At 39.9% G+C, this 26,919-nt stretch overlaps 1 protein-coding gene across 7 annotated transcripts in view; it reads right to left on the bottom strand.

The window, feature by feature from the left end:
• The window catches only part of arhgap23b (Rho GTPase activating protein 23b), a 67,447-nt gene that overhangs the window by 9,534 nt on the left and 30,994 nt on the right, over positions 1–26,919 (bottom strand). For 4 of the 7 annotated variants that reach the window (XM_051667438.1, XM_051667437.1, XM_051667440.1 and 1 more), the window contains 14 exons: positions 15,460–15,642; positions 14,007–14,031; positions 13,832–13,924; positions 13,648–13,726; positions 13,473–13,533; positions 11,657–13,112; positions 9,149–9,304; positions 6,948–7,059; positions 5,479–5,518; positions 5,230–5,367; positions 4,661–4,972; positions 2,321–2,382; positions 2,073–2,182; positions 1,558–1,676 (listed from right to left, as the gene is read on the bottom strand). In XM_051667438.1, the coding sequence (XP_051523398.1) occupies positions 1,558–1,676; positions 2,073–2,182; positions 2,321–2,382; positions 4,661–4,972; positions 5,230–5,367; positions 5,479–5,518; positions 6,948–7,059; positions 9,149–9,304; positions 11,657–13,112; positions 13,473–13,533; positions 13,648–13,726; positions 13,832–13,924; positions 14,007–14,031; positions 15,460–15,642 (2,946 nt within the window). The remainder of the gene's footprint in view (positions 1–1,557; positions 1,677–2,072; positions 2,183–2,320; positions 2,383–4,660; positions 4,973–5,229; positions 5,368–5,478; positions 5,519–6,947; positions 7,060–9,148; positions 9,305–11,656; positions 13,113–13,472; positions 13,534–13,647; positions 13,727–13,831; positions 13,925–14,006; positions 14,032–15,459; positions 15,643–26,919) is intronic. The other 3 variants (XM_051667436.1, XM_051667435.1, XM_051667439.1) reach the window with 3 other exon arrangements.

The raw sequence follows: 26,919 nt of genomic DNA, 5'->3' as shown, positions 1-26,919 counted from the left end.
GCTGTATTTCGTATAGACGCATTTTGTAAATCACGAGGAAAGCGACAAGTCAACTTTAGGCTGACAGTGTCGCCTACATTAGTTCTAGTCGACTAGTCGTGCGACCCTACATCACATGCGTGGCCATTGTATTTTGGCTTTGCTATACGCAGCGCATAATTTAAATTATTAATAATTTAAACCGACTGATCTCAGTTCAGGAGGCTCTGCTGTCAGTAAAGGGTTACATTTTCGAAACACGTATTCATGTGACAAAAAAACATGACGCCAATCACAGCGGAGTTTGTCTTTAGGAGAAACGCCAACAAAACTACATCTGGTAAGAAACCTAATTAAATTTTTACATTGAAACCTGTTCGAGTCAAAAGATAAGAGTTCCTAGTTTCATCCGATATGCCATTTTTTAAATTTGAGTGATTTATCGTGAAATGCCACACTGCTAAACACAATGTACACTAATATATACTTGGAGCATTTCCTTAGAAATCCTATATTCACTGTGCATTTTCACATTAAGAATCAATGAGTTAATTTAAAAGCTGAAAAATGTTGCTTTCAGAGGCTTTATATGGAGTTAGGATGAAAATAATGTGCATTTTAAACTGTTCTGAGACCAGTGCAGACAGACAGCACACTGGAAGTTAAGTCATTCACTAAATAGGGAGCAAAGGAGCATCCTATAGCTCTCTAAGCAGCTAAGTGCATTCAATCAAAACTTTCTATCAAAAGTTCAGTTTCAGGCTGCAGATGATGTTTGAACCACTCAACATGTTTGTTAGACATGGGGCAATGGTAATCAGTACATAGATTCAGAGTTTATAATGTATAATTTTATTTTAACATGGTTGACAGTGATTGGATGATCCTGGCCATTACTTTAAATCAGATTATATATTCAGCTTTACAGAAAATCAGCTGTAATATCTGTAATGTCTCAAAAATATGAATAATCAACACTACTGGAAACATAATAAAAACAATTTATTAAAAAAAAAAAAAAAAAATCAATAAAAAAAAATCTGACTTTCTATAGTTTGGTATTATTTAAAATTTCACAATTTAGTCCACCATGTTGCCATCAATTTTTAGGAAAACTATTTGATCAAGAATTTTTCTTATTTTTTTGCATGTTTATTAGGTGCTACTAGTTACAAATCAAAAAGGGAAATGGAAAATGCACACAGCAGTCATGCTCAGGTCTCATGAGGTTATAGATGCAGTGTGTAATATCTATGCCACTAGCGTCACTGAGCAGAACTGCAGAAAATAATTACTGTTTTCAAACAGGTTTCATGAGTACTCCCACTGGAACCAGCCACTGGTTGTTCAAACATATATTTCAGCCCCAAACACATGCCATTGGTTTAGCTAATGTTGCTATGTCAGGATGGTTGGGGTGCTCAAACAAAGTGATATTTTGATATCACCATGGAGCCTCAGTTCTTACACTTTTCAGAGAAATTAACCTGCAAATGCTTGTGTCAAGCCCTAAAATAATTTTGCATTTCTCATAGAGGAGCACTAGATAATGACTCCGATTTCATCATTTTTACAGACCTTATTATTGGCAGCAGGCGGGCAGTCCTCCAGTCTTACCCCAAAAACTTTTGGACCAGTTTTCTTTCCCTTTTTCATGATGTTAATTCCCCATGGAGCCTTAGGGGGATTACTGTCATCTATTAGAGTTGGGAGCAAGCAAAATAATTCAAATAGAGAGGTTAGAGCTAAAAAAAAGAAGAAGATACAAATCCATAATAAGAGATAGATAATTATTGTATTCAGTATTCTTTGAGCAAAGAAGTTGTAATAATTTTGCCATTTTTCACCTTTATTTGATAGGTAAGTAGAAAGGGAGAGAAGAAATGAAAGGAAAGAAGGGGGTACAGGATTGAGAAAGGTCCTTGAGGCAGGACTTGAACTCAGGTTGCCCGTGCTGCTACTGCAACATACTGTATGTTAGAGCACTGCCCACAAGGCTATAGCTCAAACAAGATTTCTTATATTGAGCAAAGAGTAGGTGAAGGGGTGGGACTTAGTGTCAGAGCGTGCTTGTCATGGTTCACAGAGTTCACCTTTCCCTGGGGTACGGTTCACTCCAGATGTGTTCTCAGTCTTAGAGTGGAGAAAAGGTGGCATCATCTGATGGATCCTAGGAGAAGTGTCTGGCCTACTGCCTGTTAGACTGCAAATGGAAAGAGATAAGATCTATAATAAACTGCCACATGCTTGTGAAAGATACTCTATTTATAGTTGGCACATAGACGAAATAATAATGGCATCACCACACCATAAATAGCATTTAGTAGGAGAGAGAAATCACCTCTGTTTCCTATAGTCATTTAGCTTCTTATTGATGAGTGCCTGTCTGGAGAAACCTAGTTCCTGTACCAGAACACAAAGAAAGCTTCATATTTAGTATCCTTTACATTTGATTAATTTATGCATGCATACATATTCAGAACAACTGGCAAAAAAAAAACTCTATGAGCTGTGGGCTATGAGAACATAGAATACTTTTCACATGCATATGAGTTCAAAAACAAGGCAGAACTTGTGAAGTTATTTTTGTTTGAAACTTTTAAGGTGCCGCCACACTAGACTTCAAGCATATGGAATTAAATCATGTATCACATACTCTTACTTAAATAGGCAGGGGCACACTTTCAACATGGCCTTAACATTGCTTATCAGTAAAATAGGGTAGCTATATCAAAGTCTTTGGGATTTTTGGAATGCTCTAGGGAGGCTATTTCCAGTCATGCCAGTGCAGCTCATATCTACTTGAATGGGGAAAGACTGAAATCTCAAAAACAGTTGGTCAAAATTATGATCAAATAGCATATTTCAAATCAGCAATAAAATTTGATAATGCTGGTATCATAAATTGTGCTTTTTTACCTCATAAAACACTCAATATTTCTAATTCGCATGCACATTAGTGAGTTGCTTGACAAGTGATGTCTGTATATAAAAGGTGACTGGCTCTTTTAACTGTAAGGTGGTCCTTTCCACATCCATTGACAGTTGGGTGCTTAGAGCTCCTTGGTTGCGCATTCCAGTTTCTCCCATTCATTTATTTAAATAGAAGTGGCCCATCTATATGCTAAATATTCTCTGGCTATATGCAAGTTTTAAATACTCAAGACATGTTTTCCTCACTTTAAAATTGGTTTATTTACCATTATATAAATAAATACAAATTAGAGGTTGACCAATATTGGATTTCGCTGATATGATAATGTGTTGAAAGAAAGGCAATTAATCTGCCAATAGTTTTTAAAATTGGTAGCCTATATTAAATGTTCTTAGTCTTTCTTTCCTGTGATGAGGAGGGCCAGACAGAGGCTACAAGAGTCCAAATCGAATTAAATTCCAGATGCAGTTCATGGTGTACCCAAAATACCAATAAATACCAATAAATAAAATGTGCACTCCTACAATAATCTATAACGTATTACAATATAAACAATTAAAAGTAAACATTGTCATATTTCATCAACATTATATCATCATCATCATCAACAGCTGATCATTAGTGATCGCTTGTCTTAATGACAAGCGATCACTATATGGCTTAATGATTTTGAACTGTTCTGCAACAGCTGGAAACACTTACAAGCCCCCGTGTGCTTGGAGAGAATACAACAGTGTCACCATGTTTTCACTCTGAAGGACGCAGCGCATGCATTTAATTAAATCATATTCTTTTTAAGTTTGATAATCACATTAGGTCATATCACGATTCCTGTCTTTCCGCCCCCAAATTTATGACCTCTTTAAATGATTATTAAGACTTATGTTGTATCATTAAAGACATTTAAGACTTTTTATGACCTTACATTTTGGAAAACTGAATTTAAGACATTTTAAGGATCCGTGGGAACCCTGTAAATAAATAGACATGAAATATTGATTTGCGTTGAAATTATGTTATTATGTGAGAAGAAAGAATCACTAAACAGTTGAATTCAACCTGCATTTGCTCAGAGTTCTGTTCTGTTGATCTGACTGCTCATTATCCAGCTTATTACAAAAGACTACTTGCATAAATATATAAGTAAATGGACATGAAACATTGATATGAGCTGAAATTATTTTATTAGCATACTTGTAGAGATCGCAGAGTTATATGAGAAGTAGGAAAGATGACTCGCAATACCCGGATGACCAGTCTGATGTGCGGTTGTTACTCAAAAATATCAGACTGCTAGATTGCGCCATTGACAAATCGAGTATTCCAGAGACCCATGTAATTAATAAATAATAATAATAAATTGCACTGAATTAACATGTTAAATTGACAGCCTTCGTTTATTTTTTTCAATAAATAATACATTAAAAACAAATAATAATAACTTAAAAATGTTAAAATATTCATAGTAAAATCATGATTAAAATATCTGTACTCCACTTTCCCACAATACTGCAAACCATGCAGCTTTAAATATTTTTATTTATATGTTTATATTCTTTGTATTGAGCAAAGAGGTCAATCTGTTACGTATAAATCCATTATTGGTCAAACATTATTTGGCTCTGAATTTGCCAAACTTGAATTTTGCTATGCATTGAAAGACGAAACTATACTTAAGAATGGAAGTAAATGGAGCACTGGTGTGACCACATCTTTAGTCTTGGCCATTCGCCCCCCCAAACAAACCTCATTGTCAGTCTTGCTGTTCTCTCTGATGATTCTGATCCAGCTCAGCATGTCATCCCTGTCCTCCGCCTGCAACAGGTACTCGCAGAAGTCTTGCGTCGTCAACCGCAAGGTGTGCTTGCGCTTCGTCTCGCTGTAAGCAATGTCAATCAAGCAGCCTCGAATGCTGATTGGCTGATCATCCTCCCCTTGTCCGTTGCCGTGACCTCCTGCTCCAAGTACAGCCTCCCGCTTGTCCTTGTAAAGGAAGAGCGAATGGGAGCGCAGTACAGAAAAGACACGTTTCCATGGACGCATGCCGCCACCCACTTTCTGTATGCAATGCAGACAGAAGCATGGAGGACTCAAGAAATGTTTGGGCGGGTCACACATCCACAATTTCTCAAAGGTGTTATACAGTTTAATGTTAAACATAGGCTTAAACACTACAATTAACCCTGGGTTAAAGTATGAACAGTGTGAAACATGGAACAAGGTAACCCAGGATAACGTTTACCTAATAAAAACCTCTAAAAGCAAATGACAAATAAGTAGATTCATGCCATATAAGGGGGTAATGAGTGTAAGACCTTTCCCTTCTCGGTGAGAATCTGTTTATAGTGCAGCCAGCCTTCCTTTCTGATGTCAGTGAGAGTGATGCTCCCCAGTTCAGAGGTGGAGTGACGTTTAGAGCGTGCTTCCTCTGCTGCTCGAAGACTCTCCAGAGACTAAAAAAAAAAAAAACACATGAAAGAGACACTCAGGTTCATTACTTAATTTACTCTTAATGGATAAATAATTACTATATTTGAGGTTGGGTACAGAAGAGAAGAACTTACTCCATCTGTGAAAAAGCTTTTGACCCTTTTTGGTAGTCTCCTGTAAAGGGACAGGACAACGTTATTAATAACATACTTCAGAAAACCTAGGATAAACCTAGGATAAATCACTTCAGAAAGAAACACACTACATACAGCAGTCCTAAAATGCAAAACTTTTGTAATTGCAGTAGATACTTAGTATCAATCCAATTATAATCTGCAAACAGACAATGACAGAGCTTTTCTCAGAACTAACTTGCATTTTTGTAATAACTAAAAACTAAAACATTTTTAGTGGATGGATGACATCAGTTCCCCTCACATTCACACAGGTGTCTTAGCAGATTAAATACAAATGTAGTTCATCACATTAACTATGGATGTGTTCTACTAAGTTTTGTCCTAATTCTGAACAATGTATCTACTGTTTTATAATTTGAAACCTAATCAACTTCTTTTTGAGAAATGTTTTGCTTTTTTTGTGTGTGTGTGTGCTATATTTCTTTAAATAAAAACCACTTGGTTGGACATTCATATATTTTTGTATGGCCAAATCCTTTGTGTGACCACTGTAGGATGTATTTTCACACTTTAAGATACTTAAAAGAGATAGTCCACCCAAAAATGAAAATTCTCTCATAATTTACTCACCCTCATGCCATCCCAGATGTGAATGACTTTTTTTCTTCTTCTGAACACAAATGAAGATTTTTAGAAGAATATTTCAGCTCTGTCGGTCCATACAATGCAAGTGAATGGGTACCAACATTTTGAACCTCCAAAATGCACATAAAGGCAGCATAAAAGTAATCCATAAGACTCCAGTGGTTAAATCCATATCTTCAGAAGTGATATGATAGTGTGTGGGTGAGAAACAGGTCAATAATTAAATACTTTTTAAAATAAAGTCTCCTCCCTGTCCAGTAGGTGGCAATGTGTACGAAGACTGCGAATCGCCAAAAACGAGAAGAATGTGAAAGTGAAATTAAAGGTGGAGATTTATAGTAAAAAAGCACATAAATATTTTATGCTGCCTTTATGTACTTTTGGAGCTTCAAAATGTTGGTACACATTCACTTGCAGTGTATGGACCTGCAGAGCTGAAGTATTCTTCTAAAAATCTTTGTTTGTATTCAGCAGAAGAAAGAAAGACACACATCTGGGATGGCATGACGGTGAGTAAATGATGAGAGAATTTTCATTTTTGGGTGAACTATCCCTTTTAATGCAGTAATCTGCATTTCAAATAACATAACCTCAGTTCCATTAGAGGAAACTGAGAATTTGCCCATGCACAGACGCTGTACTAAAATAAACCCTGAACACATCTACTGAGAATGTAATTTAAAAGCTATAGTGTTGAGTGCCTGAGTATTCTCGTAAAGAGATAAGACAACAAACAGTATGTTATGTGCACTGGTTGTTCCAGAGAACAAAGTTGTGATTTTTCTGACTGTGCTGTGACACCATCCACCCCTCACACTCACGAGAAGACGCGACCCTCCTCCCTAAAGGTGTTCAGGCCCTCGTCACATGACTTGGAACGCTCCGTGGTGATGGCCAGCAAGTAGGAGGAGCGACGGCTGTTTTTGATTTTCCCTGTTACAAAAAGACAGTGCAGTGAGGGACGAAAGAAAAGAAATGCATGAAAAAGAGAAAGAAGAGGTGGCGATGGATAAGACAAGTGACAGGATGAATACAGAAATTAATTTCTTAAATGATTATGGACAGATATAAATGAAAAGAATACTTCATTTACTCTCCTTAATGTTGTTCCAAACCTATATGCTGTTTGTTTTCTTTTGATGAAAAAAAAAAAAAATCCTGTGTGGAGAATTTTGAAGAATCCCACTGCAAATCTTTTCCATACACAAACAGTTTATAGTGATCATGTCTATCAAGCTCCAAAAAGGACAAATAACACTAAAAGTAGTCCATACAAACAAAATTATTTATATATTCAAAGCCAAACCAAAACCAAGTTCAAATGACCAAATTCATTATTCCCTCTCAAATCGAATCATTCATGCAAATCATTATGTACAGTAGCTTTCATATAAAAAATGGCACAGGTTTACCGTCATGACATTTTTCACAAGACAATGACATTTGATGTTACTGAAACCCACCAGAGTAGTGAAAGGGAAGATTATAAGTGAATAATTTTGGTCTGTTCAACACACAAAGCTATTGTATGGCTAAAGTAATACAGACTACTTTTATAAGGCTTTTTTGGCCTTTTGGGAACTTGACAAACGTGGTCACTATGAAATGTTGCTGTATGGAAAACAGCTTTGTGAATATTCTTCAAACTTCTCTCTTTGTGTTTCAAAAGAACAATAATAGCATATAGGTTTGGAACGACGTAAGAGTGAGTTAATAATAACAGAACTTTCATTTATGGGTGAACTATTAAAAGTGTTAAAATGCCACCCAAATGAGCAAATACCAATTGGAAAGCTGTGAACTTGTGGAAAACTTACCAGCCACTAGTAATATTTGCAAAAATTTGGCTTGATAGCTGTTAAATTTGGAGCCTGTGTTGACGACAGAGGTGAAATAGAGGGAAAATGATGGACGTTGGAGACATTGAGTGGCAATGACAGAAGACAAAGACAGACACAGATATAGTGACACCATTACAGAGTAGACATATTGAAAGAGGTGACATGGTTAGATGAGAAAATGCTTTGAGACTGCATGACAAACAGGCAGTGTGATACATGCTGAGGAAAGAGACATCAGTAAAAAAAAAAGAAAAAAAAATGATAAAAGACTTTGATGTCTACAGGAAAATTATAAATGTGACAGATGATGCTGGTTTTGATAGACAGATGACCATCAGAGCCAACAGTCAGAGAGACAGACAAGAATGAATGAGACTGATAACATGTGAGATAAACTGGAAAGGCACCTGGCAGATGGAAAAAAATAAAGATAAAAATGGTGATACCTAAGAGACCGTAAACATGCATGTGAGACGAAACTGGTGATTTTTGTAGAAAGATGATCAGACAAAGGGACAATAGAGTGCAACAGTCACGTTCCAGAAGCAAAAATCCCACTTATATTCTCTTAATCATTGCTGAAAGATGATATGCTTATGTAGAAGCCACAAGTCAGTGTGATTTCAACTTAATAAAAAAAAAAAAAAAAAAAAAAGGATTTATTAACCGAATTCCTGGTCTTCCTACACTCTCAAACTGCCAATATATTTGTTTATAAATCCTTAATTTTATATTGTCCCATCCAACCCTATATGACTTACTTTCAAGGAACACAAATGGAGATATTAGACAGAATGTTAGCATCAGTCACCATTCAGTTTCAGTGCATCCTTTTGCCACATGATGAATGCGAATGGTAACTGAAGTTAAAATTTTGCCTCAGATCACCTTTTGTGTTCCAAGGAAGAAAGAAATGCATATGGGTTTGGAACATCATTAAGGTAAGTAAATAATAACGGAATGGTTATTTTTGGATGAACTATCCCTTTAAGTCGTCAGTCTTGTTTCTTTTTTTTTTTTTTTTTTTTTTTTTTTTGAAACATTGAAATCTCTATGGAGAAAATGAATGGGAAAAATACTTCTGGAACCAAGGATGCAAAAAAAGTGCATAGTCACTGTTGCGCTCTATGGAGGCCTCTGTAAACGGAGTTGGATTTGGGGTTGGGGAGCGAGGGACTCACTGCAGTCTGTGTAGAGGAGGCTGGTAAAGGGGGAGGTGAGAATAGGAGAGACAGAGCTGGTGCTGTGGGCAGACGCCTGGCATAGGCTGCTGGACACCACAGAAGACGCTGACACATGGAGAGCACAAAGGTCTACACTGGGACTGGTGGGCTCATCTATTAGATGTGAGAATTAGAGGGGTAAGGAAGGTTTTAGTTGGGGATGCTGAGAAATAAGGCACTGGCTGCTCCACAGGACAACAAATGTAAAATAATTTAGGCTCCCAGAGTTAACTATGGAATTAAAGGTTCTAATAAGGATGGAGTCCTTTGTAGCAAGCAGTATGCCCATAAGCTGACCCAAGATGGTATCAAAAGGAACACATAACTAGGCCCTCATGGAATCTAAGGACTTTTTTCACATTTAATGTGCCAATTGTGAGGGGAATTCTGTGGAAATCCATGGAATAGAGTGAAATATGGTGAAATGTGTTACACAGAGCTGAGAGTTCTACATTTTTATTGTTTAGCTTAAAGAAAAGTATTAAAATCTCTTTCAAATGCTATTATAATAGGGAAAAACAAATAAACAAAGTCACAAGGTGTGGGGATATGATGAATTTTGTAAAGGATGGGCATTCAGATTCTGTGGAATTCTGTAAGCGTGGATTCCATGTGGGCCTACACCAGTGTCTGCCGCTGAAATTCACATTTTTATTAAGCAGCAATATTTGCCCCGTGGAACTGATTTCCAGGGGCATTTTTACCATTATGAGGGAATTTTTTCATAACCATATTATAAACACACAGCATGCTTTCCATTTATGTAAAATCCTTCAAACCTATACTAAACTAGAAAGGCCTAGATTAGAATGTAATGAAACTGGGGAGACCGGGGCTAGCTGTCACAGGGGTAAGTTGTCACAAGGAATCAAAAGTCCAGAATGTGTTTTCTCTATCAGAGGTGTGTTGTGTGTTGGTTTAAAATGTTCTTCAATTAAAACTTTTATGATTTCTACCCTTCAAGTAAATTTTCACAATCATATTTTTGTTATAGCTCTTAGGTAAACAAGTTAATATATTTAAACTACACTGGCAAACATTAAAGGCAAGGGTCAACTATATTATGGGCAGATTTTTTTCCGAAAGGTTTAAATGTGTTTATAGGACAAAGGTATTTTTCATGAGAATCAGGTTGGGGCATGTTGTCTCATTTAAAGAGAGGTGTATGTTTTGTTTTGGTGGTGGCGGTTCCAATGGTTAAGTGGCAAGTTCCACGGTAACAACTTGCCCTGTATAGTGTGGGGGGCATATTGTCACAAAAGGTCAACGTGTTAAGTAAACAGTATCTTTTTTCCTGGTTAAGAACAGTGAAAATGTGGCTGCAATAGCTTTTTTGTAACCACAAGTGACGAGGAGGAGGGCGGGGCCGGGCCGTGACTACGCACACCCGGCCCACAATCGGGCTAATCAGCCGAGGAGAGGGATAAGTGCAGCGGAATGCAGCAGTTCGAGAGAGAGCCACATGCAGCTGCCATGTGTGTGTTTACGTTTTTGTGTCTTTTTGTTTAAGTTCATATTAAAATATTACTTTGATTGTTCAGCCGGTTCCCGCCTCCTCCTTTCCCATCGTTAACCTTGTTACATTGGTGCCGAAACCTGGGAAGGAGGAGGGATGCACTGTCGTGGTGTCCTCGCCACTGCCATCCACCCAAAGGAGCAGCTGCGGCCATCCGCCGGGGGACAGAGGAGTTGCTGCCGGCCGCCTGGATGTGGAGGAATGGCCGCCGCCTACGAGAGGAGGAGGGGCTCACTACCGGCCGCCTGGAGCGGTGGAGCCGCTGCCAGGCACATAGGAGTTTCCTACCGGCCTCTAATACGCGGAGGGGCGTTCCATCCGCCAGCGGTCGGAGGACTGGCTCCGGTCCACCCAGGGAGGAGCGGCTGTCATCTGCCAGAGGGTGGAGGAGTGATCGAGGACCAGGCGACGGCATGTCTGGGGACCGGCGAGCAAGTTTTTTCTCTCTCTCCTCTCACTCTCTTTCTCACTGTCGCTCCACCTTGCCCTTTCCCTCTCCTCTTTTTTTTGTTTTGTTTTTCCCTCCCCTCGTCCCCATCCCCAGCCCTAGAGAGGCGGGGAAAAGCCTGCTGGCAGGTGGGGCCAGAAGGATATTACTCTGATTGTTTAGCCGGTTCCCGCCTCCTCCTTTCCCATCCTTAACCTTGTTACACCACGATTTCAAGGTATGTGGCTATGCAGAAATTGACTAAAAAATAAACATACTCTTAGAAATATTCACTGGAGTAAAATGTGTGACAACTAACCCTGGTCACTGCTATATCAAATGTGAGATAACCTAAAAAAACAAAAACAAAAACAAAAGATAACATAAATAAAAAAGCTGAGAAAATATTTGGGGCATTTTTGCCCAGGGCCCTGGTTAATTTCTGATCCTACTGAAGTGATACATTAATACAAAGAGTATAATCAAAAATCAGGTTGTAGGGTCCTGTAGCTTCCAGACTGACCTATGAAAGGGATGGTAGCCAGGGAGTCCTGCTCCACAGGCAGGGATGGAAGTACACCATTAATTTGGTGCGCTGGATCTCCTGACAGTGATGCTGGGACTGTTGCTGAAAGAGGTTCAGACGAATCCACAGATAAAACATAATGGGTATGTCGCACCCCATGAGGGGTCTTTCTACCTGAAGGGGGCTTTTGTCTGAGGACCACCTCCTGAATCTGAGCCTGAACAGGCTCTTCTACAAACTCACCAACCCCTGAGCCTGTTCTCGTTAAGTCATGGAGCTCTGTTGTGGGGGGCAGTGGCTGAGGAGAGGACTCACGTCCTGAGGAGGACACACTTTCCGGGGAGCTGGTTTTAGGGGTCCAGCTGAGGTGAGGTCCAGTGTACGATGGATCCCTGAAGGAGTGCGACTGCTGCATAAGATGGCTGGCCTTTCGGCAGAAGGAGGGGCTATAGCTACGATAGCCTATTGTCTGGTCATCTACAGTTTGTGCAGGTGAACGTTTGATCTGAGCAGCCTGCTGTGATTGAGATCCCATCTGTTGCTGCTGGTGGGCAGGGCTTGAGCCTCGCACTGAGGGTGGCACTGTTGTGGAAATGACTGCACGATGATTGACCAGGCTGGGGTGCTCTTCAGTCTTCATTGGCTGACTGCTCTGATGAGGCCAGGCTGGTCGTTCATTGCGTGGCGAGATCAAAACGGATGCCTTTCCTAGAGTCTCTGCCGAATGGACATAACTCTGCTCATACCAAGCGTAAGCAGTCAGCAGGTTCTCTGAGCGGGAACGGCTTGAGGTCTGACCTCCAGGCATGCCCCATCTGCCCAGCCTGTAAGAGTCCATATGAGGGGAGTGGTTGGACCCTATTGCTGCACTGTAGTGGAGCAAAAGGGTGTCCTGAGAGGCACTGTGTGGCCATCCACCATGAGAACCTCCCATTGCAAATCCCAACTCAGACAGTTGGTCTTGAGAGATGCTCCGATGTTGATGTGACATAGCAAGGCCTGGGCACTCCGCTTGGCTGTAGTACCAATCACACAGAGCCTGGTGGCACAGTTCACTGTGGGCTTGGGGAAGACTGCCTTTCCTAGGGTGAGGGAGAGTGGCGGAGGCAATGGCTGCGTTGTGGTTAGCAAAGTGGAAGTCTAATGGGCTCATTGTTTTCCCTACAGAGGAGAAGGAGCGGGCACGGTGGTGTGTTAGTTGATGATGGTCGGGGGGAACACGCTGAGTCGCTACGCCCTCTAAGGCAAGTCCAACGATCCCAGAGCTGTCTCCTCCAGAGCATTTGTCCAGAGTGGGGTTGGGTTTACAGTTCATGTTATCAGGAAGACTGTGGTTCTGGGTAGTGGAGGTGGATTTGCTGCTTGGGTAGCAGATTGAAGGAGGTTCTGGAAGGTTGTGGGCTTCTCCAGTGTATGGCACATTCCCTCTCAAGTAGGCATCTTGAGAATATGCCTGTAAGAGAAGGAACCAAGTTAATGATGAATGGGGGCTTACCCAATATTAAAAGGCAAACAGTCAACCCTTGCAGGAAAAAAAACTGGTCTCTCAGTCAAAACAGCTGACAAGAGCCCAACACCCCTCTAAAACCAGACAACAGACTAGCCTGACCTGGATGGGAGACCAGCTAAGACCAGAAACAATCTTAGGCATTATTCATCAGGGATCTCAAAGGGAAAATAGAATTAAAAAATAAGTTTAGGTGATGCTAGAGTGTATAGTATATCAGAGCAGAGCATTTAGTTTCTTACAGATGTGTGTGAGTAAGGAAATGGTGTAGAAAAGTAGGAAGAACAGAAGAAAGGTCATACTCACACTTACCAACTGTAGCACATCCTCATTTTTAGGCATGATGGACAACTCCAGCACATTCTCACTAAAAACAAACACACGCAGCTATCAAATTACAAATTCACAGTAGATACCAATCCACTTTGTTCTTTGTAATTAGTACTGCTTATTAATTAATAGCTATTCAAAGTAGCCTCACCTATTCTGAATCAATGCAATGACCTGAGAATAAGTTTTCCCCAGCACACTTTCTCCATTCACCTTCACCAGCCTGTCTCCTTAACACAAACACACACATATTTACCATAATGGTTGTGGTTAGGGTATGTGAACAGACAAAGCACACAACATGTTTCAGATATGGCCATACCATGTTCCCCTACCTGTACACAAGCCAGCCTGATGGGCTGGGCCTTTCTCTTTCACATTCTTCACAAAGATGGTGTCCATTGGCTCCAGACGAGGCCTCTGACCTCCTTAGCAAAAGCATAAAACCATCATACAAGCACTCACAACTGTAATACTATGAGCATCATCTAAAGTTTTAGATTAACTTACCTTTGCCATTGCCATTCTCCTCATCCTGAAAAACAGAGTTAATGACTGAGGTCAGTAAAACTGCTTCAGCCTGTATTGTCATGTAACCTTCACACCACTAGGGGGAGTACCCAAATGTTCAATGCAGTTTGTTGTTACTCATTTAGCACTCTTCTTATCCAAAGCAATTTACAGTACAGTACAGTGACAGCTACTCTGCACACTAGGACTTTACCAATACAATTTATGCTTACATGGAAACACATAAAGGTGGACTTCCTTAAATCACTCACATACATACACAGAGCTGAGTGTGCAGTTTGCATGTAGCCATGTAGCTAGCTGTGTGAAAGCTTTAGGCTTCGCTGACACGGCTCATTCCTAACGCATGCAGACAAAAGCAAAGGGCTTTGCTGCCCAAGAAGCACCAGTCTGTCCTGACCCTTTCAGTGACACCGAGGCAGGGGACCTGAGAGGCGGGGGGGGGGGGGCTCTGGGGTAATTTATAGGTGGAGTGGACATGGCTAATGGGTTGAACAGGGGTGAGGTCCCTGCCTGCTTTCTCAAATGGGCTTTTGATCAAATTGGTGCATCCCGTTGACCTACATATTCATGATATGTTTGTCTCAAAGATTTAAGCCTTCATTGTGCTGTGTGCCAAGTCAGAGAGGCAGAAGACCACTCACAAGTGTCATAACCAAACATCAACTTCCCAGCGTCAAGTGATTTTTCACTGAAAGCGTAAATGCTGTATGATGCGATAAATTCACAGTTGGTCAAAACGTATTTAATATTTAAAGCTGATGAATGTAATTTTTGCATCACCAGCGGAATAGCAAAAATAATGTTTGTTTTCAAAGATTTGTCCTAAACACTCACTTTGTCTACCACTGGCTGGAAAAAAACAAGACAGTCCCATCCCAAACTCACCTGGTTGGTTGAGCCAATGTTGCTGTGTCACCTGGGTGGGCCACTCACACAAACAAACTCAAAGCCACAAAACTACAATATTTTTCAGTTTTAAGTTAAATCAACATACAAATGGCTTACTTATGGATGTCTGAGCATATTAATTTGGGATAGGAGAAAGTTTTAAAATATATTACACATCAGCTTGATTTTGGACCAGCAAGATTTTGGACCAAAGATGTTTCATTGTGGATGAGGCTACCCAGTGGGACACTTTGAAATAGAAATCAAATAACTGGCAAATTGTCTTGTCATGCATCACTTGTCACAATAAATATTAATGAGTAAAGATGATTTTTGTCATGTACTAAAACAAACCCTCACTCTAACCCAAAGTAAATGGTGACTTGTGTTTTCAGTCACTAACATGCTTACTAGCATCTCCTTTTGTGTTCCACGAAAGAGAGACAATCATACAGGTTTGAAACGACAAGAGGGTGAGTCAATGATGATAGAATTCTCATTTTTGGGTCAACTATCCATCTAAAGTTGTTAATTTTGTTACCTTCAGGTTAGTGTGAAAAGCAGACTCCGGTGGATACACGATGAAGTGCCGCAGCGTAAAACCGAAGCCCTGAGAGTTCTTTTGCAGCACCACCGTGCGGGGACCCTTCCAGGCCACGCCCTCTCCTGACATGGGTCGAGTCTTCTGACTGGATGACAATCCTCCATCCTTGTGGCCTCTAGCCTGTAGCAAACCAAAGTAACATAATGAGACAATAGATATGATCATCCACAAAGTAACTTCCTAGAAAGTTTTCAGAATGGCAATGTATTATTTTCCAGTGTCTAAAAGATCTCTTTCTTTGGAGTGAAGTCTGATGTTGTTACAGCATTGTGACAGATTGCTCTCCATGTTCCCACTCTCCATAAAAATGTATTAACAAAGGAATTAGTGGGAGAGGGGTGAGTTCAATTACATACAAAGGTAGTTTCTGTAAACTCCACCCACCTTAGGGCATGACCCTTTAAACAGCGGAATGTGAAATGTCTGAAGAATGTCTATTTTAAATGCAGATGCTAAAATAAAGCACCACATGGGACTTCACAACAATGCAAGAGGAGAAAATAAACAAAGTCGATCCTGATGTGATGTGGAAAAACTGGAGCAAAAGGGCCTTGCAGCCATGTACACAATTAACTCATAATGCAAAATGTGTGAATAAAGGTCATCTTTGACTCCAGGTCAAGTGGTGCATAGAGTCAGGGACATTTTACAGAAAAATCTGAGAAATTTATGAGGTGTGTTGTTAAGCTATTGATCAGCTCTATAGGTTGAGTCAGGTTTATTGACTTCAAATATTTAATTTGAACTTCCTTTACTAGAGAATTTCTCGACCGCAGTGGCTCCTTTACTAGAGAATTCCTCGATTGCAGTGGCTACATTCACACTGCAGCTGAATGTGGCCCAAATCAGATTTTTTTTTCCTCACATGTGACACAGATCTGATAATTGGATGACAGTGAGAACAGACACAAGCGCTTTGAATCTGACATTTTCAAATCCGATCTGGGCCACTTTCATATGTGGAAATAAATCAGATATGTATCAGATTTTTTCCAATGCCTTCAGTGTGAACCGCCAGGTCAGATTTAATGTGATTTTTAGATCAATCTCAAAATTCATCATTTGCACACTTGATTTGCCCCATTATAAAGGTCTGTTATGGTTTAAAATAGGGATGTCCCGATACCATTTTTTGGAGAACGAGTACAAGTACCGATACTTTTTTAAGTGCTCACTGATACGGAGTCCGATACCTGTTTTTTTTTTTTTTTTTTTCTGAACTCCATTTTATATCGAAATGGCGTTTAAATAAATTAGTTCATTAAAACTTTAATCAAATGAAAGTAAACAATTCATTTTCAACATGATATTGTATTATTTTTATCAAATGAAGTGATTTTATACTGAACCTCACAGCACAATCCTAAATACAACACTGGAGTTATTTTTGTCAAATAAAGTGCTGCATAACAGAACAATAAAGATGTGAGATATTGATTAAATGTAATACAATTTCAATTGATTTATTATTATTATTATTAGTAGTAGTAGTAGTAGTAGTAGTATAACAGTGAATATTACATAACTATACATTAGTGATTTATTTCTGTCATAATGTTTTCATTAAATTGAGCTTTTATTTTGGCGGAGCTTTTATTTTGAAGTGTTTCTGTGTTATTATGACAAAGGAGCACTGATGTTATGAAGGCAGATTCCCAATCCAGAAAAGCCGGTCGCAACGTGACTCAAAAGTGATTATTAAACCGCAAAAGGCTACTATTTAAATAAATAAATATGTAGTCTGTATATGACTCATGCTATAATGTAAATTAGCGCTAAAAACTGCTAAAAAAAAACCTGCTCTGTCATCTGCTAAAAACAGAGCATGCAATGCTCATAATAGTGTTTTACATGTATGAACCAAGGATCTCTTAAAGATAAGAGCAGCTTGTGTCTTTATGTCTGTACAACACCTGCTCCACACATTCACAAGCACTCACATTTAAAACGCTGCACGTGCAAACTATATATTTATAATATTCAGTTGCAGCTTTTGCTGTTAAATAATCTCAATAGGACATGACGTGATTTTAATATGTGCGCTGAATGTTTACGTAATGATATTCGTACCTCAGATGGTTGCTTTTTGGTATCAAAGCAATTTTCCGAGTACAAGTACCAGTACGTGAGCGCGGTATCGGACCCAATTCTGATACCAGTATCGGGATATCCGATTAATTAAACGTTTAAAACATTTAATAGCAAGTCATACACTCAGCAAAAAAAGAAACATCCCTTATTCAGGACACTGTATTTAAAGATAATTTTGTAAAAATCCAAATAACTTTACAGATCTTTATTGTAAAGGGTTTAAACAATGTTTTCCATGCTTGTTCAATGAACCATAAACAATTAATGAACATGCACCTGTGGAATGGTCATTAAGACACGTACGGTAGGCAATTAAGGTCACAGTTATAAAAACTTAGGACACTAAAGAGACCTTTCTACTGACTCTGAAAAACACCAGAAGAAAGATGCCCAGGGTCCCTGCTCATCTGTGTGAACGTGCCTTAGGCATGCTGCATGGAGGCATGAGGACTGCAGATGTGGCCAGGGCAATAAATTGCAATGTCCGTACTGTGAGACGCCTAAGACAGCACTACAGGGAGACAGGAAGGACAGCTGATCGTCCTCGCAGTGGCAGAGCACGTGTAACAACACCTGCACAGGATCGGTACATCCGAATATCACATCTGCGGGACAGGTACAGGATGGCAACAACAACTGCCTGAGATACACCAGGAAAACCCAATCCCTTCATCAGTGCTCAGACTGTCCGCAATTGGCTGAGAGTGGCTGGACTGAGGGCTTGTATGCCTGTTGTAAGGCAGGTCCTTACCAGACATCACCGGCAACAATGTCGCCTATGTGCACAAACCCACCTTCGCTGGACCAGACAGGACTGGCAAAAAGTGCTCTTCACTGACGAGTCACGATTTTGTCTCACCAGGTGTGATGGTCGGACTCACGTTTATCGTTGAAGGACCCTCCAGCATGACAATGCCACCAGCCATACTGCTCATTCTGTGCGTGATTTCCTGCAAGACAGGAATTTCAGTGTTCTGCCATGGCCAACGGAGAGCCCGGATCTCAATCCCATTGAGCACATCTGGGACATGTTGGATCGGAGGGTGAGGGCTAGGGCCATTCCCCCCAGAAATGTCTGGGAACTTGCAAGTGCCTTGGTGGAAGTTTGGGGTAACATCTCACAGCAAGAACTGGCAAATCTGGTGCAGTCCATGAGGAGGAGATGCACTGCAGTACTTAACGCAGCTGGTGGCCACACCAGATACTGACTGTTACTTTTGATTTTGTTCAGGAACACATTATTCCATTTCTGTTAGTCACGTGTCTGTGAAACTTGTTCAGTTTATGTCTTAGTTGTTGAATCTTTTTATGTTCATACAAATATTTACATGTTAAGTTTGCTGAAAATAAAAGCAGTTGAAAGTGAGAGGACTTTTCTCTTTTTGCTGAGTTTATATTTTCTTCTTAACAAACTCTTTAAAAAAAAGAGCCGAGTTCAGCTATTTGTTTGGATTACACATGTGCATGAAAAGATAGAGAGGGAGATTTTCTGCACAGAAAACACTGCTGATTTTTTTTCAAACTGCGAGTGCAAGCAAGTCAATTCAAATCTGAAATAATTATAAATAACAACTCTTCTTAGCCATAATCTTATGATGTTTCACTTTTAATATAACATTCTTCAGCTTTGAAGGTAATCAAATTTCCAACGTACGACTATAAATTACTTATAAATACTACATTAGCCATCAAGAAATAGCCTATTTCTCATCACATCCTGAAATATTATTTGATATACCAAGTTTAAAAACAACATAACAGCTAATTATAATTTGAATGATAATTTAATGACTCGATATACTGAAATATTACAATGATGAAAATTGTAGGGTTTGTTATATGCATGCTCAAGGAGTGTTATACACATGAGGGTCAGTTTAGGAGTGTCGGCTGTTCAGACCAGTATCAGATATGGGCTTCATTTAAAATGTCATGTGAACAACCTTACAAAAAAAACAAAAAAAAAAAAACATTTTGAGACACATTCAGCTGCGGTGTGAATTTAGCATAAGAGAAATAGCCAGATTTGGCAATGACTTGTCTCTTTTGCCTGACACTACACTCATTCCCCCTCTGCCCACCCACTTCCTCTTCCCCTGGCTCCATTCCACCGGCCTCACCCCAGGTTGTGCTGCAGTGCCGGAAAACAACAACAGGAAGTGGAAACTATAAAGCAGGAACTGCAGTACCTCCCTTAACTGGCCATTAAGGGAATCCTCTATACTCCAAAAATAATCCTGACTAATAAAGCTTTCCAACACTGAGCCAGTGACCTTCAATAGACTGTCTGAACATCATCAATACTTCCCAAAAATCTCTCCTACCACTTCCCTTACTCATGTAGGCTATACTTGTTCCATCTCCAAGGTAACACTTCCTGCTCCAGTTTCCCTGAAGTATGTCAAGACTCCACTGTCCATCTGCCCTAACATATGGACACGGTATTAACCTTGACCATGAAAAATGGACCTAAGGAAGTACTATCCAAACAAAGAAAAGATAAAGATGGAGTACAAATTTGGAAGGAAATGAGAGCAGACAATAGGAATTTGTTGGTTAAGCTGGTACATGTGGAGACATGTTACAAAGCAGTGGATAACACAAGTGAGTGAAACACGCATAGCAAAAGAAAAAAAAACAGTCAAGCAGGGCAAGGTGCAAGAAACAAAAGGACGGAGACTAAGGAGCTGATCAGACAACATGCATTCTTGCATATGGAACAGAATGCATTTGTCTCAAGACTTGTGTTGCGTTAACATGCGAGACTAAATAAACAGTGAGATGTGGCGCAACAGTCAAAGATGTCCATCTAGTGCATGTCTACATACAAAACAATAAAAAAACAGCACAGACAGATGTAAAAAGCATTTGTTGTGAACGGCCCCTGAGAAAGCAAAAAGAGTGATAGAGGTGTTGCTTCAAAATGATAGGATTCCTCATTGCGTACCCTGGTGACAATACACACATGAGTGTTAGGCTATATTCCAGTGATCTGATACAATAGATTAAAGATCATTAGATCTCTTTGGAGTGGTGATATTCAAATTTCTCTTGCTTACATTAATGTCTAAACTGGACTGGACTTGACTGGACAGGCACGATCATTAGGGAAAAACGCTTAGGTTGTCTGTTTAAATAAAATGCCATACAACCTTCAGGCATCTGACCCTTTTCTCACCTGCTTATCAGAGCTGCTCATCATTATTGAAAACCAATCAGATAACACTTTGGGTGAAGCAGAAAGTTCAGTGGCCAATAAACATGCAGTCCATGTTCAGTGGTTGTGCTTGGGGGGAGAATAAGTCTACAAGGTTGTGGAGCGCTTACTGTGATTCACTCCCACCGTCATACATATGCAAAAAACAAAAAAAAAAAAGAAAAAAGAAAAAAAAAAAAACACTCAAATGCTTAATGCAGGCATGGGAACCACTCTAAATCTTTTCCTCTCCACTTAGCTTTAGCTCCTCTCTAAGCACTCCTTATATAAGCCACAGCAGGCAAAGCACAGCAAACACCAAGAAAAAACTGCGGTTTCAAAGTCTAGAAAGCAAATGTGAACCCATCACGCAAGCCAGGCTTAAAAACATCAATCAATGCCACATACCTACTGAGTGACACAACATGTAAGCACTGTGGCCAGACCCACAGCTGAGTTTCTGTCACATAAACAAATAGCAGTTCACAAAGGACCTGACTAGGATACATAATGTTGCTGTTTGGAAATTCTCTCAAGAAACTGGAGCTGAATTTGCTTTTGACAGTTCCAGACGGGTGACATGATGCATTTAAACATAATATCACTGTTGAAAAGACCAGCATATGTTGAATTTTGCTGGTGTGCTGGTATCCCTAACAGGCTTCTTACAAGCTTAACCCGCAAGCCTTCCATGGTCAACCAGCTTTATCAGAAAGAGAATGTTGGTTGTCCATCATTTTTTGCTGATGAACAAACATGGCCATGCTGGTCCACCAACTAAATCAGCACAAACCAGCTTGGACCTGAATGGAAATTCACACTGGTCTAAAATGGCTTCAGCTTCAATTATGTAGTATATCACACTGTAGTTGATCTCTTACCCTTCTCGGACCAAAGTGCATCAAGCCAGTTCCAGATATCTATGCATGATTGGGCTGAACACCAGTGCTCCTCAGAATGGCCAACCATATACAACGAGCCTCCGGATCGCTGCAATCCACGCCCACTGAGAACTCAAAATGCCACTCCTTACCCACCGGAGCTGGAATCCCTGATACGCACTGCTTCACTGAACACATAATCAGCCTGACTGAACATAGGGGACCACCAGGTCCACCACCACAGGGCAGAACGTGGCAAGGTCAGCAGGCCATAGAGATCACACCCATGAACATAAACATGTGCTCACCTCCTCTTGGACATGAGCACTTGTCCCTTGGTGATCAACAAGTCAACAATTCATCAAAAGGTTTAAGAGCCATTTCTAATGAATTTGAACTTGAGATACGGTGCTCCTCACACCAAAATAATTCCATTCTTGGCTTGTCACACCCTCATAATGGTTTGTTCAAGAACTAATTCCAGACATCCAGAAAAGATTTAGGCATGTCCATCCTTGTTGATTAATGGCTCTTCACACATTTTGCAGTAGTGACCGTAAACGTATTCTCCAACATAAAACCCCACCGTCTTGGAGTAGAAAACCTATCAACCTGTTTCTTGCTCCTAATGTGCTCAGTGATCTAGTTATGCTTCAGGGGACTGCTCTCCATTCTCCACAGGCTCAAAGTAGACGTAGAGTCACCTCCCTTCCTTTCCTTCTCTCTTTCAAAGATGTCCCCTTCTTCTGTGACGACAGCTTCTTCTTAAAGCAGATTAATCCGTTGCATTCCATTTACATAGTCCACAATATGATTCAGAGCCCCTGTAAGGTCTCCCTTTCAGCAATATCTTTCATTCATGTAGCTTACATTCAGTGCAAGAGTGGAATGAATCATAGTCATTTGCTTTTCCTCTCAGATTGGTCTGTAGGTTGTTGAATGCCACAGAATTTCAGAAGTGAATAATGTTAGTGTTAAAGCAGCCAGTGTTAAGGCAGCAAGTTAAATTAAAATTAGGTGGAAAAGTCTGATATCCAAAATGCTGAGTGGTAGTTTCCAATAAAACACGATCATTTTAAACTATAATCATTAGTATGATATCCTAGTGATTTTTACAGTCCTCCAATGTCCACTTGCTTTGCTTCTCTGACAAATAAGGGGCTTTTGAAAGCTTGAAGTTTAAAAATGTTTCACAAAGCAGCAGTCGATGTATCTGTCAGCTCAGTGTGAACTCTGCCAATCAGACGACTTGGGGTTTCAATCTCTCTTTCATTCCATCCTTCTATCCTTCTCTCCACCTCTCTTTGCAGGGCCACTCTATCCCCAACCCGGTCCAACCTGCTAGTTGTGTGATGAGCAGCTCTTTTCATATAGACAAACGTCTCTCTCTCTCTCTTTATCTCTCCCTCTGGTTGACTCGCCCTGCATCTCTGTCAGCTCATTTTAGACTCAGAGACATGGCAGTCACTGCTGATTTCCTACCAAACTAGCCATTGCACACTCAGAATTATAAACTTAAATTGTGTGTGTTAATGCATGATTTAAAGTTCTGTTGAGAGTAACACCACAGATCATTGCTCTTTGCCTTGACAGCAATGTGTGAGGGGGGTAGAAAGCACGTGATACACTCACAGTGTGAAATCTAAAGGGTTTAAACTAGAGTTCAGTTTATAAGGTTTAAGGTTTAGTGGCGAGGAAGAAATGCTTGTGTGTCTGGATCATAAAAGAACATCTTTTACTAATGACATTTTGCACAGAGGACAAAAAACAAGGGTACACTTTCTTACCTATTATTGGCTCTCTGGAAAACTTGGTTCTGATTGGTCAGTCACTGCATTCAGTGATCAAATCTTTTTTTTTTATGTTATGTTATGGTTTTTAGTGTTTAATGCAAATGGATGTTTTTTTTTTTTTTTTTTTTTTTGACTGTTGTCCCAGTTAATAACCTACATAGCTTTGCTATTTTCATGTATCTTTTATCACTATGTAGTCTCTTTCTTCTGTCATAATAAAATCATTTAAACTAAAATCAATATATTATTGCCATTTATTGGTTAGTAGCTGTTTAAAAAGCATGATAATGCACAGTCAGTACTACTTTGCATCAGGTCCTGATTACCCTGTCAGGGTGTACATTTTCCCTTACTTCATGAGTTCACTGTTTCATATAGTCCTGGAGCACATTAAAGGAATAGTTCACCCAAAAATGAAAATTCACTCATTATTCCCTTACCCTGATGCCATCCCAGATGTGTATGACTGTCTTTCTTCAGAAGAACACAAATTAAGATTTTTAGAAGAAGACTGAGCTCTGTCAGTAACTTATAATGGATGTACATGGGTGCCAGCACTTTGACGGTCCCAAAGTCACATTTAGGCAGCAATAAAGTAATCCATGCGACTGCAATCGATCAATAAATGTCTTCTGAAGCAAATTGATAGGTTTATGTAAGAAACAAGTCGATAATTAAAATGTTTTTAACTTTAAATCGGCACTTCCATCCAGGTCTTGAGCACAGGACTGGGCTTGAGCACTGTCTACTTAATGAAGTGTGGAAATCGCAATATAATGACTTTTTCGAGATGAGGTGTTGAGAACACTGGTAGTTACTTTACACTTGCAAGTCAAATTTCGGTTTTAAAAATAACCAAAAAGAAACATATTTCTCTTCAAATTCATAAATGTGTTGTTCTTCTGAGAGATGAAGGCTATTCCATGCACTTTTGTTTTGAAAGAATAAAACAAACTTGATCTAACCGGGACAGAGAGAGAAGTGGACAACCCAGATCCACAACAACAAGAATTCAAGTACATCAGAGTATCTAATTTGAGAAACAGACTCCTCACAGGTCCTAAACTTGCAGCTTTAATTAACAATATATGCTGAACAGAAGTAGAGGATTCTTGGACGAACAGAAAGTTTGAAGAATACATCATTTATTTTAAAAGAAACAGTAAATTGTTACATAATAACTAGGGTCCTCCCAGTGAATCTTGGCCATTTCCACCACTGGGTATAGGCATTATTAAATACACTGTATAGGTGGGGATGGGGAGGTGGAGGCATACCAAGAGAATAGTCACAGGTGTGAGGGAAGCAGCTGGCTATATACCCTTGGGATATGATTGGCAGGCCTAGCTGTACAAGCTTCTCCCGAACTTACGTTTGGAGCTTTATTTATGATGATGACTAAGTAAATAACACATTTGCTTTCTGTGAGAGAAAGACAAACAGAAAGACTGAAAATGCTCATTCAATGGCTCTAAATCAAACAGCTGCTATTGCAAGCTGTCAGAAAAATAATCATGACAATCTCACAGTTGCAAACACATCAAGGAATTCTCACAGTTTGACTCATGTGTCCCTGTGAGTATGCAGTCACTGTTAAGCACAACCAGAAACTGTTGAGCTCGAGATGGAGCACTTGAATTAAAATGAACTGGAGAAATTGGAACGCCCAATATGGCGGATGTAAAAAAGGAAGTTCTGCCTTACAGATAAAAGAGCCACTTACCTTTTAGATACAGACATCGCCTGTCAATTAACTCGAGAAGATGACAAATAGCATGTTTTCGTGTGATCTGAGCTGAAGAAACACAATTTATGATACCATTGCTGTCAGATTTAACTGCTGATTTGAAATATGTTCTTTGATCATATTGAACAACCATTTTAGAGACTTCAGTCTTTTCCCAATCAAGTAGATAGGAGCTGTACTTTCATGCCTCTTGTATCCATAGAAAATAGCTGCCCAGGAGCTTTCCCAAAATGGCTGCCAAGCAGATAGCCATGCCTTGAAAGGGACTTTGGCACAGAAATATAACAAGGATAGAGGAGTGAATGATGGAGTGATCTCAGTACAAGGAGAAAGAGGAAAAGACAGATGGATGGGCAGATAGACAGACGGTGACACAGAGGATACAAAGTCACTACACAAAAACAGTCGCTCTGACAATAAAGCCGCTGACACAGAGGAACAATGAGACACGTGGGACCGATCAGTGTTGGGGGACAAAATAAACACACATATCAGGCTTACAAACAGCATTTACAAAAACAGAATTTGGAAACATAAAATTTATATATACCCAAACACACACATCCAACAATATTTTGGTCATAACTCATAAGTCTTTATAAAGAATCCAATCAAACGTACAGAATGCACATACCACGAAACTGACCATCCTTGAAATGCATGTGTAATTGCACTTAAAGGGCACTGGTGGGCATCAGGACATAATAATCAGGCTATGCACTATACACAATATACAGGTGCATCTCAATAAATTAGAATGTCGTGGAAAAGTTCATTTATTTCAGTAATTCAACTCAAATTGTGAAACTCGTGTATTAAATAAATTCAGTGCACACAGACTGAAGTAGTTTAAGTCTTTGGTTCTTTTAATTGTGATGATTTTGGCTCACATTTAACAAAAACCCACCAATTCACTGTCTCAAAAAATTAGAATATGGTGACATACCAATCAGCTAACCAACTCAAAACACCTGCAAAGGTTTCCTGAGCCTTCAAAATGGTCTCTCAGTTTGCTTCACTAGGCTACACAATCATGGGGAAGACTGCTGATCTCACAGTTGTCCAGAAGACAATCATTGACACTCTTCACAAGGAGGGTAAGCCACAAACATTCATTGCCAAAGAAGCTGGCTGTTCACAGAGTGCTGTATCCAAGCATGTTAACAGAAAGTTGAGTGGAAGGAAAAAGTGTGGAAGAAAAAGATGCACAACCAACCAAGAGAACCACAGCCTTATGATTGTCAAGCAAAATCGATTCAAGAATTTGGGTGAACTTCACAAGGAATGGACTGAGGCTGGGGTCAAGGCATCAAGAGCCACCACACACAGACGTGTCAAGGAATTTGGCTACAGTTGTCGTATCCCTCTTGTTAAGCCACTTCTGAACCACAGACAACGTCAGAGGCGTCTTACCTGGGCTAAGGAGAAGAAGAACTGGACTGTTGCCCAGTGGTCCAAAGTCCTCTTTTCAGATGAGAGCAAGTTTTGCATTTCATTTGGAAACCAAGGTCCTAGAGTCTGGAGGAAGGGTGGAGAAGCTCATAGCCCAAGTTGCTTGAAGTCCAGTGTTAAGTTTCCACAGTCTGTGATGATTTGGGGTGCAATGTCATCTGCTGGTGTTGGTCCATTGTGTTTTTTGAAAACCAAAGTCACTGCACCCGTTTACCAAGAAATTTTGGAGCACTTCAT

This window comes from Myxocyprinus asiaticus, chromosome 32, assembly GCF_019703515.2.
Source record: "Myxocyprinus asiaticus isolate MX2 ecotype Aquarium Trade chromosome 32, UBuf_Myxa_2, whole genome shotgun sequence".
Lineage (NCBI taxonomy): Eukaryota > Metazoa > Chordata > Actinopteri > Cypriniformes > Catostomidae > Myxocyprinus > Myxocyprinus asiaticus.
This window is presented reverse-complemented; position numbering and strand designations above follow the sequence as displayed.